Here is a 16875-nt window from a genome sequence, read left to right as displayed (position 1 = left end):
ACGGATACAGGATTTACAGACCGAGCGGTCCCTGCTTACGACGCAGAAGTTGTCCGGATTGTTACTAAAGTTTCACACTCTTTTCAGGCCAGGGACTCGGGGAATCTCGATAATGTTCACGGAAGTTGAAGATTCCCCATCGCCGGAAAATATAGTGCAGGAAATAATCAAACTCCGTGCAAAAGGTGACTAAGACGTTCGACTCACAGGCGGATAATCATAAATTTTCTGCGAGACCGAACCGTCGGCGTCGGAGGAAAAAAAATCCTGATTTAATAACCTACGCATCCGCAGCAACAATCCTCCATTTCATAGGTGCTGCGCGCGCGTGTGTGCGCTAACGCGCAATAAAACGCGAAGGTGAACCGCGTCTGACTAATCATTCGATTATTATTAGCGCGGAAAATTGTCCAGGATCTGTGCGCACTGGTAACACAAATCCGAACTTTACCATTCGACTCTCTTCCATTGTGTGGAAGAAATGAGAATAGAAATCTTCCTTCGTCTCTTATCCTATTGCGCAAAAGCTTCTCGAGGACGTGAAATCGGCCATTCCGTTACTCTCAGCAGCATCATATTGGGATCGGGTTTCATGCACATCCTTATTTTCCACTTTATTTATTCCACAGCATTATGTCTTCACTAAGCTCGAACTCCGATACGGATAAAGACACATAGACGTTGGCTAGCGGAGCTTGGCGATGGTCAAACACGTTGGGAGCATGGGATGCATCAATCGACATTGAGCACGATCCTCGTGCTGGTGCTTCCTTGAAGAGAGAAAAGGATGGAAGGAAGGAGACCGAGAGATAAACCGTAACGTCCTGATGGGAAGAGAGACGTTTCCGGGTATTCCAGCGATCCGGAGCGATCCGAGAGAGCTGGAACGAGAGACGTGCACAAAGGAAGATCCTCCGCATGCAGCTTCGAATCATCCCGTCTCTATCTACACGTCTGTACAACTCTAATGGTGTCCGAAGAGAAAACCATTCTTACAGAGCCTTCTTTCACTGGCGACTCTCTCCTCTGAGCCCCCCCCTTATCGTCAACTCTATCGCGAGATCTTGCGATCAGCCTACCTCCACCGATTCTCACTTATCGATGTACCGATACGCCTGTCCAAAGTATTTATGTGCTTCCCTCGTACTAAATACAGTAGCGTCGCGGTTGCAACATCACAAAATCAGAATTTCGTGCTCCTCGATCGATTCTATCGGTGGAACGTCATCCTCGTGAGAAGGCAAGAAAAAACAAGAGATTATTTGGAATTCACTGAGAGTTCTGTGAGAGAGTTCATGGGACTGACAAAACTTTGACTATTTAGAGAACAAAAAACTGGGTTTCTGCTCTATCCCTCGTAGATAGTATGGGGGAAGAAAGAATTTGGATTTCAGCGACGGCAATGTCGAGGTTCTACGCATTGCATCCAACAATTGAAATTCTACTGTACGCTCAAGTAAGTCTTGTACCATACTGAGGCTACTCCCGAGCCTCCGACTAGCCGATCCCGAGTCCAAATCACTTATCTTCCTGCCACGCCCCTTGGAGCAATCGGCAAATTGCCACGCGCCCGGTATAGATATTTACCGATATGAATATATCCCGCAGTGCGTGTATGGGGAGAAAAAACGATGATTCCGTGCACAAAAGAGAGATCAAGACTCCGTGGGTATTGAAGCATTGGGCGAAACGAACGTTTCAATCCATTTACATGTACAAAGTATCGATTCAACCCAAGTCGAAATTTTGAGCATATTTCAAAAACATTTAACTTTATTAATGCCTCGTATGAGGTCACTTGATGACATTAGACCTCTTATGTGCCTAAAAGTGTCGCCTGAATCAACTTGTCCTCCTCCTGGACCACTACAGCAAGGCCTGCCTCCTGCACAAAACCTCATTCTCCTCTGGACCCAGTTTGAGTGGCCCTAGGTTCTATTTTGATTAGATTTAAATCTACAGAGCGCATATGTATGTTCTCTCATTCACAACGCTTAAGGAAGTTGAGGCTGTACAGTCATTTTTTCTGCCCAAAAGTTAGGCCAGTTTACAGTTTGACAACGTTGCATACACTTTAAAGAAGAGTTGGGGAAAAGAAGACAAAAAACTGGTGAAAGCTCAGTCGAAAAACTGCACGGGAAACAGATTATTATTAACCCTACACCTCATGTGCCTTTTTTCATACCCTCAACCTCATGACCGGGGTTTGAACGCACCCCACTCTTTTTCTGCTTATAAATCCGGTCCTACGATGCTAAACTGACTTTATCCTACACCATTTTCTTCGTTTTTTTATAACGAAAAGAATGATGTACGATAAAACTAATTTCAATTGAATTTATATATAAAAAAATCCGTCGATAATCATTCGATAATGTCGCTTGTTGGGACAGGAGCGTAGTTTGAAGTTCGCGTGGGGTGTGCTCACACCCCAGTCATGCGTTCTAGGGTTAATATAATAATAAATCTGAAAAAAATTGACATTATTCGGCAAGCCTTGCTCATGTTGCCCAAAAATGTTCATATTTTTAGCATCATTTTTATCGGAGATACCACTGAATGTGTCTTGACTTCCATAAAGGTTACATGTTATTTGGCCCAAATTGTTATTGATTTTTCTCAGCAACGACGCTCCTAAACTGTCTGAAAATTAAACTGATCGGTTTAAAAGCGATGACATCATTTTCATTCTAATGCCTCAACTTTCTTAAAGCTCATTTTCTAGCACGATTTTTGGTGTGGCAAAAATCAGCTACAGGGGCTACGAATGGCTACGAAAAGGAGCACAAAAATTATTCCTCAACAATCGAGAATATTTCTTTTAACGAAGTACGTTTTTGCAAGGCATTGTCCGATTGCGTTACGATAAAGAAATGCTGAGTACAAGTTGCTCACGAGTCGGACGAGAGCATCCGTTCTCGGAGGTCGAGTTCGAGATTTCATGTTTTAAAATTCAACGGTCATCATAAAAAAACGTTATTAATAAATGGCTCCATTGATGTGTGCTGTCTATGAGCATGCGTATTGTAACGGGACAGCCTGACACGATTTCTCGTTTCACGGGAATTTCCTCCTCCCCCTTATTCCTACAAAAATTGTACTAAAATAAAAAGTAATAATGGAGCACCCCTCGTTTATATGAAGTTTAGCGCGTCAACCATCAAAGTATTGCACTCTGCCCGGTCGGATATTGACAAAACGTTTATCCGTACAATAAAAGTACGGTGACGCACTCCCAAGGCATTACACTTCGCCTGGCGTCGTCACGATATATCGTTTTCGAGCACTCGATGCTCTTTACCTGCTTCTACATGAGAGAAGAGGATCTAAAAAATCCTTATCCGATATTTGGAAAATTGACCATTTCCCGAATATTGAAACGTTTCAATAATGTATCAATGTATATCTACACGTACGTGCTTGCATGTATGCGTGTAAACGTCACATCGACATTCTATTTAGCGCCTGCTGGGCGTTAAGTAAGAGTTCATTTTACATTATTTTATATCCTACTGTAGTACTTTTACCTTTTACCAGAGAAACATCGAAGTAGGCTCGAAATTTCGATTCGAGAAAATCGTTATAAAAAAATGAGAGTGAAAAAAAAAAGTATGAGTGCGGCCCGAATTTCTCGATCCCAGGAAGATCGGCGCTGGAACGCAGCCCCTGAAACTGCTGGTTTTCAAACAGTCGCGTTGTATATGTGAAATCGTAAATTGCCCGCGCAAACCTATAAACACGGAGGCGAGTGAATACCGTATGTAGATGCGAAAGCCTGAGAAGTTCCATTATCGAGGATTTAGGCGAGTGGAGAGAAGAGGAAGGAGGCTCCAGATTGGAGAAATGGGGCGACGAGAAGGATGCTCCGAGCCTGACAATTTCCGGGTGCTAATGGTCCCTCGCGACATCGTCGGGGCAACGTTCATTTCGAATAATTAATTCCGGGCGCGGTGCCTCATTTTGTCGGTCTTCGCGTACCATTCCACGACGCTGTTTCGTTACTCTATATATTGTGCTCGTTGCTCTCCTATCAACTGGTGCAGAATCCGGTTAAACCAACTCGGCCATATTATCGTTTTCTCTGTATCACCTTTCGACACACGCGATTTCACAAATTAGAAAACACATTCACCGCGGTACATGCGAAAAGAGTTTGTTTCGTCGTCACTCGAAATTTTCATGAAACAAAATCGGATAAATGGAGACTTTTAACAAAAACGCCATGAGCGAATGAATAAGGAAGACGACCAGACGACGCTCTTCGTTGGTGTAAACGGTTGTCGAATTGCCAATGATCGGGCCTCGGGATTCAATAAATAACAAATTGCGAAATTCTTCTGATTCACGAACTAATCGTGCCGGGTCAGAAGAGCCGAGTGGGGAGAGAGAGGGAGTGGGAGATGCGGAAGAAAATTGCGTTCTATTCTCCGAGTCAACAAGGAACGTGACCTGTAGCTGCACTTGACATATCCATTAGGGGAAAGCAGCCCGGAGAGCAGGTAACCCCTTTGCTCCTTTGTCTCATCTGCACCGACAGTCCGTTGCCGAGATGTCAGATATTCTGGTCAAAAGCTCTAGTTTGAGAACCGTGCGAAAACTTTGCGGGCGAGCAAGAGCCAAATCGAGCGAGCCAGAGCTTTGTTTCGAGGCTCAAAGGTTGCTGCTTCGCACAGTTCGTGCGCAATCGATTGATGTGAGAAATTACGAAAATGGCAGCAACGATAGTCGGTTCATTTCCAGGGCAATGAAAATTCATGATTTTTATCTCTCCAATCCGTAACGTCTTTAAAAGTCATTTCCTCACTTCAATAACACAAAATTCACACAGTTCGAGCAGAGAAAAATAGTTCATTCGCGAAGTTAATTATTGACTAGCTCTGTCCATGCAGGAGCTCAGGAATACTCCAGTTATTTCTGTTCTGTGAACCGGCCGAGAATACACGAATCGTCGATGATTTTTTCAGCAACAAGAGTCCGGCCTCCGAACTCCCAATCGATGCTTCAATTTTTTTTTTCTTCTTTCAGATTTAATCTTTTATTTTATTATTAATTTTATTTCATTTTTTATTTATTTATTTTTATCTAATTGATTTTCCTATTACTAATAATAATATTAATAATGATAAAAAAAAATGTAATTAATGATATTATTACATAAAAATTTCAATTAATTTATTTTTATTTAATAAATTTTTCAATAAAATAATTTTTATATGAAATTTATAATCATATTGATATAAATTATTTTTATTTTATTCTGTATTACTTGAATTGAAGACATTTTAACATTAAAATTATTTTTGAAATCTTACAGTGAAGAAAATATTAATTTTTTAAATAAATTTACAATTCTTACTTGAATTAGACACATTACTTTTATAAAAAATCTATAACCTCGATCTAAATCTAAAAAAAAAAAAAAGAAAAAACACGCTTTCAAAATAGTCAATGATCCAGTGACAATACATAAGACCAATATTGAACCCGCGAAGTTTTTTAGAAATGAAAGTGGAAAATTAGATTTATTAGGCCGAGACGATATGTGGCACGTGAGCTATCGAAACCGCGGCAGCCTCGAGATTAGAGGAGACTCGTAGAAACTAAATTTCTTTTAGAAGAAAATCTGTTGCGGGGCGTTGATAGAGCAGGGTTGATTCTATTCGGTGGGGTGCTTTTTCTTGGTCCGCTCTCTCCGAGCGCCTAAAGCCGTTTGTCCGTAGCGGGTTCGCAAATCGTTATCATAATCAGTGGAGCGCGTACGGCTTCCCACCAGCCACGGGAATTATAGAAAAAGTAACGGGGCTGGCGAAAAAAAAGAACAAAAATTCGGGCGGAGCTCTTGGCGAGTTCTCGTTACCACGAGTGACAGGCGCATTATGCGAATCGAGCAAAAAACTCGTCAAGTGTATTGCAGCGAGAACTTTTTTTTCAATCAAGTTTTTTTCCCCTTCGAGGTTTTTTATCGGCATTTTTCGTTACCACTGTTTTTATCGAACAAACGAAAATTGTACTGCTTGGTCGCACACACGATTTTTTGTCATTTCATCTATCGAAACGTTCAAACTCCAACTTTTTTTTCAATCTTTAATTCAAATTTTTTTAATTTTCAGTTCCTTTTTGCATCCAACCCATTTTCACGTAGAGTTTTTATGACGCTGACGTTTGAAACTGTCGAATCCAACGAAATAAAGAAAAACATTTGCAATTCCCCAACTTTTTACGAATTTTTTTAAGATTTTTGCGTAAGGATTTTTTCTGTCCAATTCAACATATTAAAAATCGTTTTTCAATAGTTTCGCTCTCGTTACTTCAACAGCATTTGATTTTCCCAGGGATTTCAGTCAGCCGAGAAGTCCGGAGTGTTTTACTCGTCAGAAAAATTCGGAAAAATGGGCCACCGAATGTTCAAGTGTTTTCCCACCTAGAATTTTGGCGTTTGCAAGACCTAAAGAATTCAAGATGAGAAGAAAATTATAACAAGGCAAGAGCCTGACGTGTCGAAGACTCAATTAAAAAAATTATAAGAAAAAAAAACATTTTCCGTCCCCATTACGTTGAATTATTCAGTGCAATGCTACCCGGAGCATCGAGAAGTAGCTTCCTGATTCGGTTCGATCGATGAACCCATTTCATTTTCATCCAAAATTACAGTTCGTCGATGGTCTAATGAGGACGAAAAGAATATGGACTGAATTCGGGGTGAGCTTCTCGATCGAATTTCTCGCAAGCTTTCGAGAACGTCAATAATTAAGACAAATCCCCTGTTCGTTTTTCGCTCATCTCTGTTAATTTTTCCTCGATAAATCAATGAGCCGATAGCGCGTTATAAATAACGATTCCTAAAAACATATTGCGTCACATTATCTCGAGGATTGCATTAAAAGCAGTGTGTGTTTATCCTCATTTGTGTGAAGATATCTGATACGTCAATCGCTCCTCGTGAAATTCGTGCTGACAGAGAGAGTTTCTCGTATCTCGTATATCTTCGTTTCCCTGTGGCACATGCGAGTGGGATTCGTTTGTATATATATAAAGTAATGGGAAGCGCGATTGAGGGAATAAAAACACACACTTAGGAAAGAGGGTAAACGAGTGTGGTATAAAGTGGGTAAATGCCACGAGAAAGCAGGACAAAGACGAAGAGGAGGAGGAAGAAGAGGGAGCTCGATGGCGCACAAGAAAAAGGAGTTCTCCAGCAGGCACGAACGCGACTAGGCTCATTTACCTGCGTCGATTTATAGCGTCAAGGAACCGCGACAGTCACATTTCATCTTCTTCTCCGATCTCTTGGAACGTTTTTCGTATTATTATCGTCATGATTATTGTTGTTATTATTATTTTCTCTCACGAGAGCATCGTTGCCTAGTTTTTGCCGTGGAGGAGGCGTCGGGGAGTGCAGAAAAGTGCAACGGTAATGTACACGTTGCAGGCCGGATGGAGGCCTGCGCTGCTGTTTGAACGGACGCTCGGCGCGGTAGTCGAAACGTGCGGAAATAAAGGAATTTTCGTCCCTGCTCATTGTAAACTTCCTCCGTGAGAGACAAAATGGAATTCACGTGGGTAAAAAGTGATTTTCTTTCTCGTTCACCGAAAAGCGATTTTAGCATGGAAAACTGTTGGGATTCGAGATAAGCTGCGAGTTATTCGTATCGAACGTTAAAAGGCACAGCGTCACGTCCGCGTGCAAAGGCTACTTTCGTACGTGTAAACGAGGAAAATACACGGTACATAATGGAACTGGTGATTAACTTTCCAATGCCCTGGAGCAGGCTGCTGCGTTTTTATTGCATTTCACGAAGGTTGACGAAACATTTTTTTTCGAGAACGAAACGTGGACAGACGGGGACGGGAAATGAAACGTTTACTTCGTGAAAAAAGGTGTAAGAACGATAATTTTTTTAAGTTTATTATAATTGAGGTACAGTTACTCGAAAGGGATATTAAAAAATGTATTTACTCATGAGTAATGGAGCGCTTAAGACTAATAAGCATAAACCGAAAATATGAGGGAGAGAAAGCAACGAGCAAGAAAATTTTATCGCATTACGTTTATGGAGGAAGCTGCGCGCGTTCGACTCGCGGTCGTAATAGCAGCCGGGACGTCTGGAAAAATATCCGAGAAATGCAAAGCACTGGCGAGTCCTTCGAGAATTTTCACTTTTCCGCGCGCGCGGGTTCGCATCATTTGGACTTTCAATTCAAATGAGGATTCGCTTCGATCTCATATCGAAGGATAAAAATATAAGTGGAAGGCGCGTCTATGAATAATACAGCTACAGTTGAGCGGTGATATGTAAATACGTCGCTAGCAGTACGTAAAATAGCGCGCACGTAAATATCGTTGAGTCTCGGCAAAGCTGTCGAACTACCTTTTCCATATCTACCGAATACCGAGCGCGTCTCTCGCCCTTTTCGGCTCTCTCGAGCTCTTTGGGGACGCATTTGAATAAAATGTGTATCCAGGCAATTGCAGAGACTCGCGCACACCGGCAACCTTCGATTTCGCCCCTCTCGTCGATGCTCACGGATCTCTGAGAGCTCGCCCCTACCAGCGTATCGCAACTTGTGAACGCTCACTCGCACAAGGGATAAAACGGTCCGGGCGCGAAACATCCTCTCTTATTTGGATAGTTCCATGACTCTCTTCAGGCGCACGAGTCGCGAATGCGTGCATGCGACATCCGGGAATAAATTCTCGCCGATAATAAATCATACGCGTATCCCCTCCGATCCTTCAATACTTTTATTTCTTCGTCATTATTGTTGTTGTTATCACTTTACGTTTGTTATTTCACGTTCCGTTTCATACTCCCCTTTTTTTTCTGGCTAGCGCGAATCGCCTCTTTCTCTATTGTATGTTAATATCAATTGGCGGAGCGAGACACTCGCAAATGAGCAAGCTACGTGTTACAATGCAGGGACGCCTTGTCCTTTCGTGCATTTTTATTATTTTGTTTCTTTTTCGAGAGCGCGTCCGCGCACAGCAGGTGCGGGGTAAGTGCAACGTCGCTAAATCCGTTCATGCGGAAAAATTTTCATCAAAATTCTTGGAGACACTGCGAGAGGAAACTTTCATTTGAGTTCCTCGCGCGTGCACGCGGCAAAGAAATATGAGCGGAGACTGTTTTTCAAAGCCGCGTGAAAGTAGCCGTGCACTCGGCTTCGAAAGGAGTTACTGCAGAGATTTTTCTTAGACAAATTTTCATTGCAAGTCGATTTTATTTATCGCGGTATCATTATACCAATGAGCGAAGCGGCTCTTCCGGTTCTCTCGGGGGAACTTGTTTTCGGTTTAAAATTGACATTGCGGAAAATGACGCTGAAGTTTGCAACGGTCGAGTCCAACGAAATGATGGAAAAAATCCTCCAATGATTCCAGCAATTCTTTAATTTCGTTTTTCAACCTGCACCGATATTTCGTAAAATAAAAAATTGGCGAATTAAAAATAATGTTTTTTTCGCTCATTTCGTTGGACTCGAGTACGTTGCGAACCTCAGCGTCGTTGCGGAAATGTTTTGAAACAACGGAATTCAGATTCCAGGCTTTTGTGGTTTTTTTTTTTTTTGTCAAATTTAGAACATTGTTTGAGAAAGAAATGTTCCGTGACGTTGGAACAAATTATTTGGGTTCTCGTTCGTTGACTGCATGCTCGGGACGCACAACTTGGGGAACAAACGAGAGTACTGCAAAAAGGGAGCAAACGGTGGAGAAGGAGCGTGGGTGGGTAAATTAACAACCCATACGGTTATCGTATCGCGCCAAAGCGGTGTCGTTTATAAACGTTGTCCCCGATAATGACTGTATCTCGTACAACCAGAACGAGAGCTCGAGCGCTCGATTTCTATCGACATTACCTGCGCTCGGAGTTCTTGCTCTCTCGCTCGCTCTCTCTCCCCTCTGCTTCGCTGTACTTTTGTTGTTTGACACCGTAGTATCTCCCTCGCTCCCTCGCATGGACAAATCCCCCACCGTTCGTTAATTCGCAATCGTTTATGGTCATCGATTGCCTTTGCATTTGTTAACTCTTGCAATCGCCTCCACCGCGTCACGCTCCAGTGGACGAGCGTGTCTAAATTTATTACTACCTAGCACGAATCCTCGACCCCAAGGTGGGCAAATGTCGCGACACGAGCTTTTTGCGACCGTAGTTTTACGCCAGTCATCAATATTATTTGGTGCATGCAACAATCGTTGCTCGAACTTCGTTAATGGCGCACGGAGAAAACGAATTCGTTTTGAATATAGTGAGTAATATATATATGATTTTTCAAGAATTTTCAAAGTATTTAACCACCGATTACAAAGAGCATAGTATTTTTTGAATTTTCCAATTTTTCGTCCCTTTAATTCTAACCCTACACCTCATGTGCCTTTTTTCATACCCTCGACCTCATGACCGGGGTTTGAACGCACCCCACTCTTTTTCTGCTTATAAATCCGGTCCTAAGATGCTAAACTGACTTTATCCTACACCATTTTCTTCGTTTTTTTATAACGAAAAGAATGATGTACGATAAAACTAATTTCAATTGAATTTATATATAAAAAAATCCGTCGATAATCATTCGATAATGTCGCTTGTTGGGACAGGAGCGTAGTTTGAAGTTCGCGTGGGGTGTGCTCACACCCCAGTCATGCGTTCTAGGGCTAAACAGCTTCATGTGGATAGCAAAAAGTGATGCACGAGAAAATTATATTTCACTTTGTTTTCGAGTGTTATTCACCGTGTCAGACTAACACTTACCGAAATATCCAAAAACGTTAAAAAATCATATTTAGAAAAAATGTCGCAAAATTCAAACGCTTATAACTCGAAAACGATTTGAGATACAGGGCTACCGTTTTGCGTAGATGTTAATCTGAACAAGCCCTGCATTCTCTGATAATTTTATTAAAATCTGAAAAAAAAATACGAATCCTACGACGTTTTGAAATTTTTAAAAAAAGGGTGTCGACGCGCTCTAACTTTCGGAAATTTTAACATTTATTACCATTTTTATTTTTTTATAGATAAATTATCATAATAGGAAGGTTGGTATTGAATTTGGGAAATATCGGTTGAGCGGTTTAAAATTTATGATTTTTGGAATTTTACGAAAATATGAGTCTTTCGAAAAATTCGCTTTAATTTTTCGAAATTTTAGTTTGGAAAAGTTAAAAGTCGATGAATAAGTTAAAATTTTATTTAAAAAAAAATTAACAGTGACAAATTGCTTTCGCAAGCTTTTAGAACAATGCTTAAAGCTTCCTCTAAGAGGAAGCCAAAATGAAAAATATAGCACCTCATAGAGTAAGCTTCGAGCATCGTTGAGGAAGCAATTTGCAAATTTCAATCTCCAGAATTTTACTGTGCTTATGGAGAAAAACACTCTCGAGTCTTTTGAATAAAAGGTATTGGTCTTTTTATTAAGGTGGATAGAACAATTCTTATTACTGCTCTTCGAATTAATGCTGCAATCCAGTACTGTCCTCGAGATTACTATATTCTTAGTACTTTCTTCTAGAATTTTCGGCCTCGTTTTCTCAGTGCACTCTAATTCAGAGATTTTTATATTTTTTTCATTAAAATTCGATAAATAATCATTTTTATTGCGACAAAATGCCAGTCGTGGCAATAAAAATGAGGGTAATTTTATAAATACTAAGTAAGAAAAATGTTTGTTTTATCATCGATTAGTCACGCTAATTGACCTCATCAAAAATAAAATCTTCCGTACCCTTCTAATGTCTAATTATAATTGGTGCCAAAATGATTTTTTTTTTTTAATTAATGACTTTTTTATCGTTTCGACGAAAAATTATCGAAAATTCGTTGAAGGTACCTTACCACAATAGTGAACAAGAAGATCGAGTGTCCCCGCATGAATTCGAGAATCACACCACGAATTTCCATCGCCCTGAGGCTCAAAGAGGGACAAATCGAGGCCCTCCATATCGCTCTCGCCGCAAGAATCGCTCAGTGGTTCAAAATTACTGGCAGTAGGTACCGAGGCTCCGGTTCCAGGAGCCTCGGAATCCTCAGTGATCGTTACATCCTCCGTCGAAATCTCCTTGCTCCCAACACTGGGAACGACACCACCGCGACAGCGAGAACTCAGAGCCATTTATAACGTGGCTTTTTGTGTTTTTTCCCTTCGCTCAAATAGTGCGAAGATCGATTTTCCTCTGGAGAAAAATCGACTTCGATTGTTTCGTTGATTTACGGATGTTTTCTTCTCACATTCACTTTTCGTTTGCTTTCAAACGTCAACACTTTCAACACCTTTTTTTTTACTGTTTTTCCACCAAAATTCTTTCGACGTTACACTCTCCTGCGCGAAATTACATTTCCACGGATTTATTTACGAGCCCATTGTTTATTAACCTCAATTAACATTTCGAAGAATTTGAGTTTTTATTATTTCAGTTTTTCAATGTGACGAATCTCAACGAATTCATCGAATTCTGAAAAAGGAAAAGAACAAATAGTTTCATCACGAATATGACAATGTTCGATGTGCGTTCTCAAAACTGGCCTTAAACAGCCACTTTAAATGCTGGCCCCACATAAAATTAAAAAGAATAAAAACGAAAAAAGTGAATAAATTTGTACAATTTCAACAGCCGCTTCTTTTCCCAGACCATCTAATTACGTTTTTAACGTTTCATTCTCATCTCGCCTCTTCGCAACTCTGCCCTTTCGCTTTTCATTCATTTCCCGGAACGGTGCGTCTCGGCTTGACTCTAATTATTAGAATCAGTAGCTCGGAAATAAAAGTATGAATATCTACAGAAAGCGGAAGTACACGACTGAAAGCGCGAAGCTGCTGAAAGAATCCATTATATTTTGACGCGCGTCAAAATTTCCCGAGCGGAACGAAAAGCGAATGAGACTTAAATTCGTCACAGCCAAAATCAAAATTTCATATAAGAGCCAGCCAGAATTTCCTCTCACGCTCTTTTTGATCGAACGTCTCAAAAATTAACGATGCCTTTTTTATCATTTCTCGTTTCATCTTTATTGCACACAACGATGAGTATCTGGGAGATAAAAACGATGAAAAAAAAAAAAAAAAAAACAATAATAAAAGTTCAAATAATACACAGCGCGTAAGCGTAACAGAGAACGTTATGATTTACGATATCGATATCTGGCAAGATTATCATAACAATGACGTACATGCAATGATGTTTAATCGAGGTGAAAGAGAGGGAGGGGGGAGGCTGTTTCTTTTCAAGTGGACCACGCGCCTGTCTCTTAACTTTAATGGCCCCGAGGCCGTTTACAATCCGAAGAAGATAATAGTACACGCACTGCGCGGAAACGTCGGTTTGGCGAGGCTCGAAGATATGCATACCCACACGCGAGTCCCTTGGTTCTTGTGTGGGCGGCAAAAATTACGGTGACTTCTTTGGCGAGTCTCTGTGAACGTGTAGGATTTTTTGTTTTTTATTACTTTGCTTCTGCCTTTACTCGTTGATATCAATCTTCGTATCAGATTTCGACTTGTTACGATCCTCGAGCGAGGAGGCTAATGCGCGAATTTTATATTGGGAATAATAAAAATCGTAAATGTGTAGAAATGAAAGCGAACGCTCGTAAATTCAGATCGAACTATCGAAGCTAAAGCAGGAGAAGGAATTCCCTCGGGAGCTATTCTCGAAAAAATAAGAGCGTTTTCCACAGCTCGAAATTGGAGGATGAGTCCAATTTCATTTCACGATGTGCGAACGTTAACCTCGACAACTTAGAACACACGTGAAGCCTTCCATAAAAACGTACGAATTTAGATAGCAAAGAATCCTCAAACGCTCGTGCATACGGTCGGAGTATAAAGAGGAAGCGCAGAAGACTGCAACTTGGAAGAGGCCACAAAGAGTGCTTGCGTGATCTCGTGTGTGGATTTGGTGGATGCGAAGATCAGGATCATTCTCATGAGCTCTTTCACTTTTGCCTCTTCTTGGATTCCATACTCACACACACACACACACACTTTAGCCAGGCTTTTGCTTCTCTTTCTTTCCGGCGGGTACACACCCATGCACAAATATATACGGAGCGTCTTTGGGGCGAAAGAGCACGTGAACTGGTTTGGCGAATGCCCGCGGAGTATAAATGCGCGTGAAGCCTGAGAGAGAACGAAGAAAAGTAGAGGATGCTGGAGGATCGTACGAAATGGAAAGCAAAATGCGGGAGAAAGATAGAAGAAAGGGGGAGAGAAGGAGGAACGAAAACGTGGGCCATAATCGCAACTCTCGCCGAAAAGAAAGAGCGCGAGAGACTGAGAGAGGAAAAACTTGAAAAGTTTGGGCAGAGAGTGCGCAACAGAGATCCCATGTAATCGTTTCGTGACACGGGCCCTGTGTGTGCCGAGAGTAGAATTTAGTCGTCGACTTTTCTTTTTATGCGGACGAGATCAAGAGCAGGCTGCTAGCAAAAAAGTGAGAGCAGAATATTGCCGCGAGGAAGAGCGCTGAAAAATCTGATCATTCACGAATTTGGACGATTCCTTATAATCCAAAGATCATTAAATGTTCGCTAGAAAATTAAGTAAATCGAGGTAATTCAAGCAGGAAACGATTTTCTCAAGAAAATCTCGAAATTTACACAGCTTAAATGGGTAGTCGACTCAATATCAAATTTAAAAGGATTCGTCTTATTGGTTATTGAGACAAACGTGCTTAAATATATGAAGAAAAATACACAAAGTTTTAAGGACTGTGCGTAAAAAATCCTTTATTTCTCCATATAACGAATGAACGCTTCTTACGAAGTTTATGAAAAAGTACACGATAACAGTGAAGTATATAACGAAGGTCTGCTGGGAAAAAAATCAAAACGATTGTCTTGCTAGAAATAAAGAAATATTACGTTAAAGATTGAACGAAATTCCCTTTGTATTTTCCCTTTGCGTTCTCTAAAGCGATTTTTTATTATTAGCGATTCTCGATTAATGAATGGCTTGTAATTGCATTCGGCAAAAGATAAGTTGAAAAAATGTATTTACAATTTTCAATTAATAATTCTGACTTTGAATTAAAGTGATAATATCTTTAATTAGGAAGTTAAAATCGACCGAATTTGGACACCCATAAAATACGATTGTACAGGCATGATCTCCTTAATTGAGTTTCCACGAGAAATTCGACCCACTAAAACTTTTCTGTACATTCCGGCAGAGTCATGTTTCGACGGTTATGTAAAAGTATCGTAATAACGCGACGATGATGAATTTCTCTTTCATACGAATATACAAACGTTTTCATTAGACCGAAGCTATTGTCTGAAAAAGCGAAACGCGTTTTGCGCGACCTTACTTGAGCGTCTGAAAAAGAATTCCCGTCTAAAGTTCGTTAACACACGTTTCATCATCGTCCAATTCTAGGTGAACGTTTAGTCAGCGCCGCATCGCAACGTGCTGCTGCTGTTGGCTGAGAGGGTTTGAGCTCCTTCGCCAACCTTGCAATTATAGCTCTAGATAGCCTTGTAATTTTCTGTACCTCGTGGCTCTTTAATTCTGCGTTTTATTACGAGTCGAGAAAAATAAAATAAATAACAAAATAAAATACTTCGAGTATTAAAAAAAGGCGCGTATTCGTTGCAATTATTCGGAAGTGCTGCCGAGAATCAAGCTGCAATTTGTTTTACGCGAATATATTTACGGGGGAAAAATCATGCCGAGACTCATCTAGAAATGGATTCGAGCTTCGTCTATTTCGTTTTGAAAACTCCGTGAGCGAAAACGAGGAAAAAAAAAAGTTTCCCGAGTAAAGGGGATAAAAAATGAGAACAATTTCTCGCCAACGTTCGTACTTAATTAACGTTTCTTCGAGAAAACAAGCCCGTTTAAGTATGACGTCAGCTAAAGTCGGTACTTCCTTATGCGCTAACATTAAGAAGAAAACAAAGACAAGTATGCGAGTCCTTAAAGCGAATGGTCGGTGATAGAGCACGATCGACACGAGCCTTAAACGATAGCACGTTTATAGTACAACTTTTCATCCTCATTTTCATTTTTATTTATACGATAAAACGATATTACACGATGTGTAAGCGGGCACGAGTGCGCGCGAATATAAAAATGTCACAACGTGCCGGTGCGTCGCGCGTATTCGCGGACCGTTGCCACCTGGCTACTGGATGCTCGTGAAATATACGACAGCGTCGGAGGCGCGCACAGTTCGAGGTAAAAATTGAGTTACTATCGGTCATTCCCGGGTACCGCGCCCCGGCCGTAAAACTTGAAGCCACACGTACCAAGCGGAATCGCACTGATACAGAAATTTAGCGAGGCATGGAAGGCTGCTTGTGAAAAAAGGGAGGAGTGTTCGGTCCACGATTCCCCGGCGTTGCGGATTACTAACGAACGCGATAAATTTTAATACGTGTTACGAATAGAAAAACAATTTTATACTCTACGAGTAGAGAAAACTGGCGACGAAATGAAGTTGCCAAGGTTTACTCTGTCTTCGAGTTTAATTTGAAGCTTCCTGTCATTGTATCTCACCGAAATGGGCTTTCGAGAGAGATTTTTATTGATGCGATACGCCGGCCTCGGAGGGGACGTTTTCACACGTGACAGAGCACGCCGGGGAAAAATTATTTCTCACTCAAAACTGCCGCTACGCCGAGAACGTAGTTTTTTCGTCGTGTCATCACTGCGTATGACGATGATTGAGCCAAACCGAAGGCCAAGTGGCTAGTTTTGTCGGCGGGTCGTCATCACTGCAGTGGGTCAAAGGAAGACGAATCTGTTTGCTGCCGCTCATAGCATGCTGGCGGGAGCTCGAACCCTGGCATTTTGAGGCAACGTGAAGTAATTGGCCTCCGGTTATGCTGTCGGTGAAGCCACACGAATCCGTTCGAGCCCTCAGCCACTTCGTCGATGCCGAGA

General features: G+C 41.2%; 1 protein-coding gene across 4 annotated transcripts in view; it reads right to left on the bottom strand.

Moving 5' to 3' along the window:
• raskol (Ras GTPase-activating protein raskol) overlaps window positions 1–12419 on the bottom strand; it is a 185592-nt gene extending 173173 nt beyond the window's left edge. Inside the window, exon 1 of one of the 4 annotated variants that reach the window (XM_043420547.1) lies at window positions 11829–12419. In XM_043420547.1, the coding sequence (XP_043276482.1) occupies window positions 11829–12105 (277 nt within the window). In that variant the 5' untranslated portion in view covers window positions 12106–12419. The remainder of the gene's footprint in view (window positions 1–11828) is intronic. The other 3 variants (XM_043420548.1, XM_043420549.1, XM_043420550.1) reach the window with 3 other exon arrangements.
• Window positions 12420–16875: the final 4456 nt, after the last annotated feature.

The sequence above is a fragment of the Venturia canescens genome, chromosome 5 (genome assembly GCF_019457755.1).
Source record: "Venturia canescens isolate UGA chromosome 5, ASM1945775v1, whole genome shotgun sequence".
In the NCBI taxonomy this organism is placed as follows: Eukaryota; Metazoa; Arthropoda; class Insecta; order Hymenoptera; family Ichneumonidae; genus Venturia; species Venturia canescens.
The sequence above is the reverse complement of the archived record's forward strand: the minus strand, read 5'-3'. Positions and strand labels throughout refer to the sequence as shown.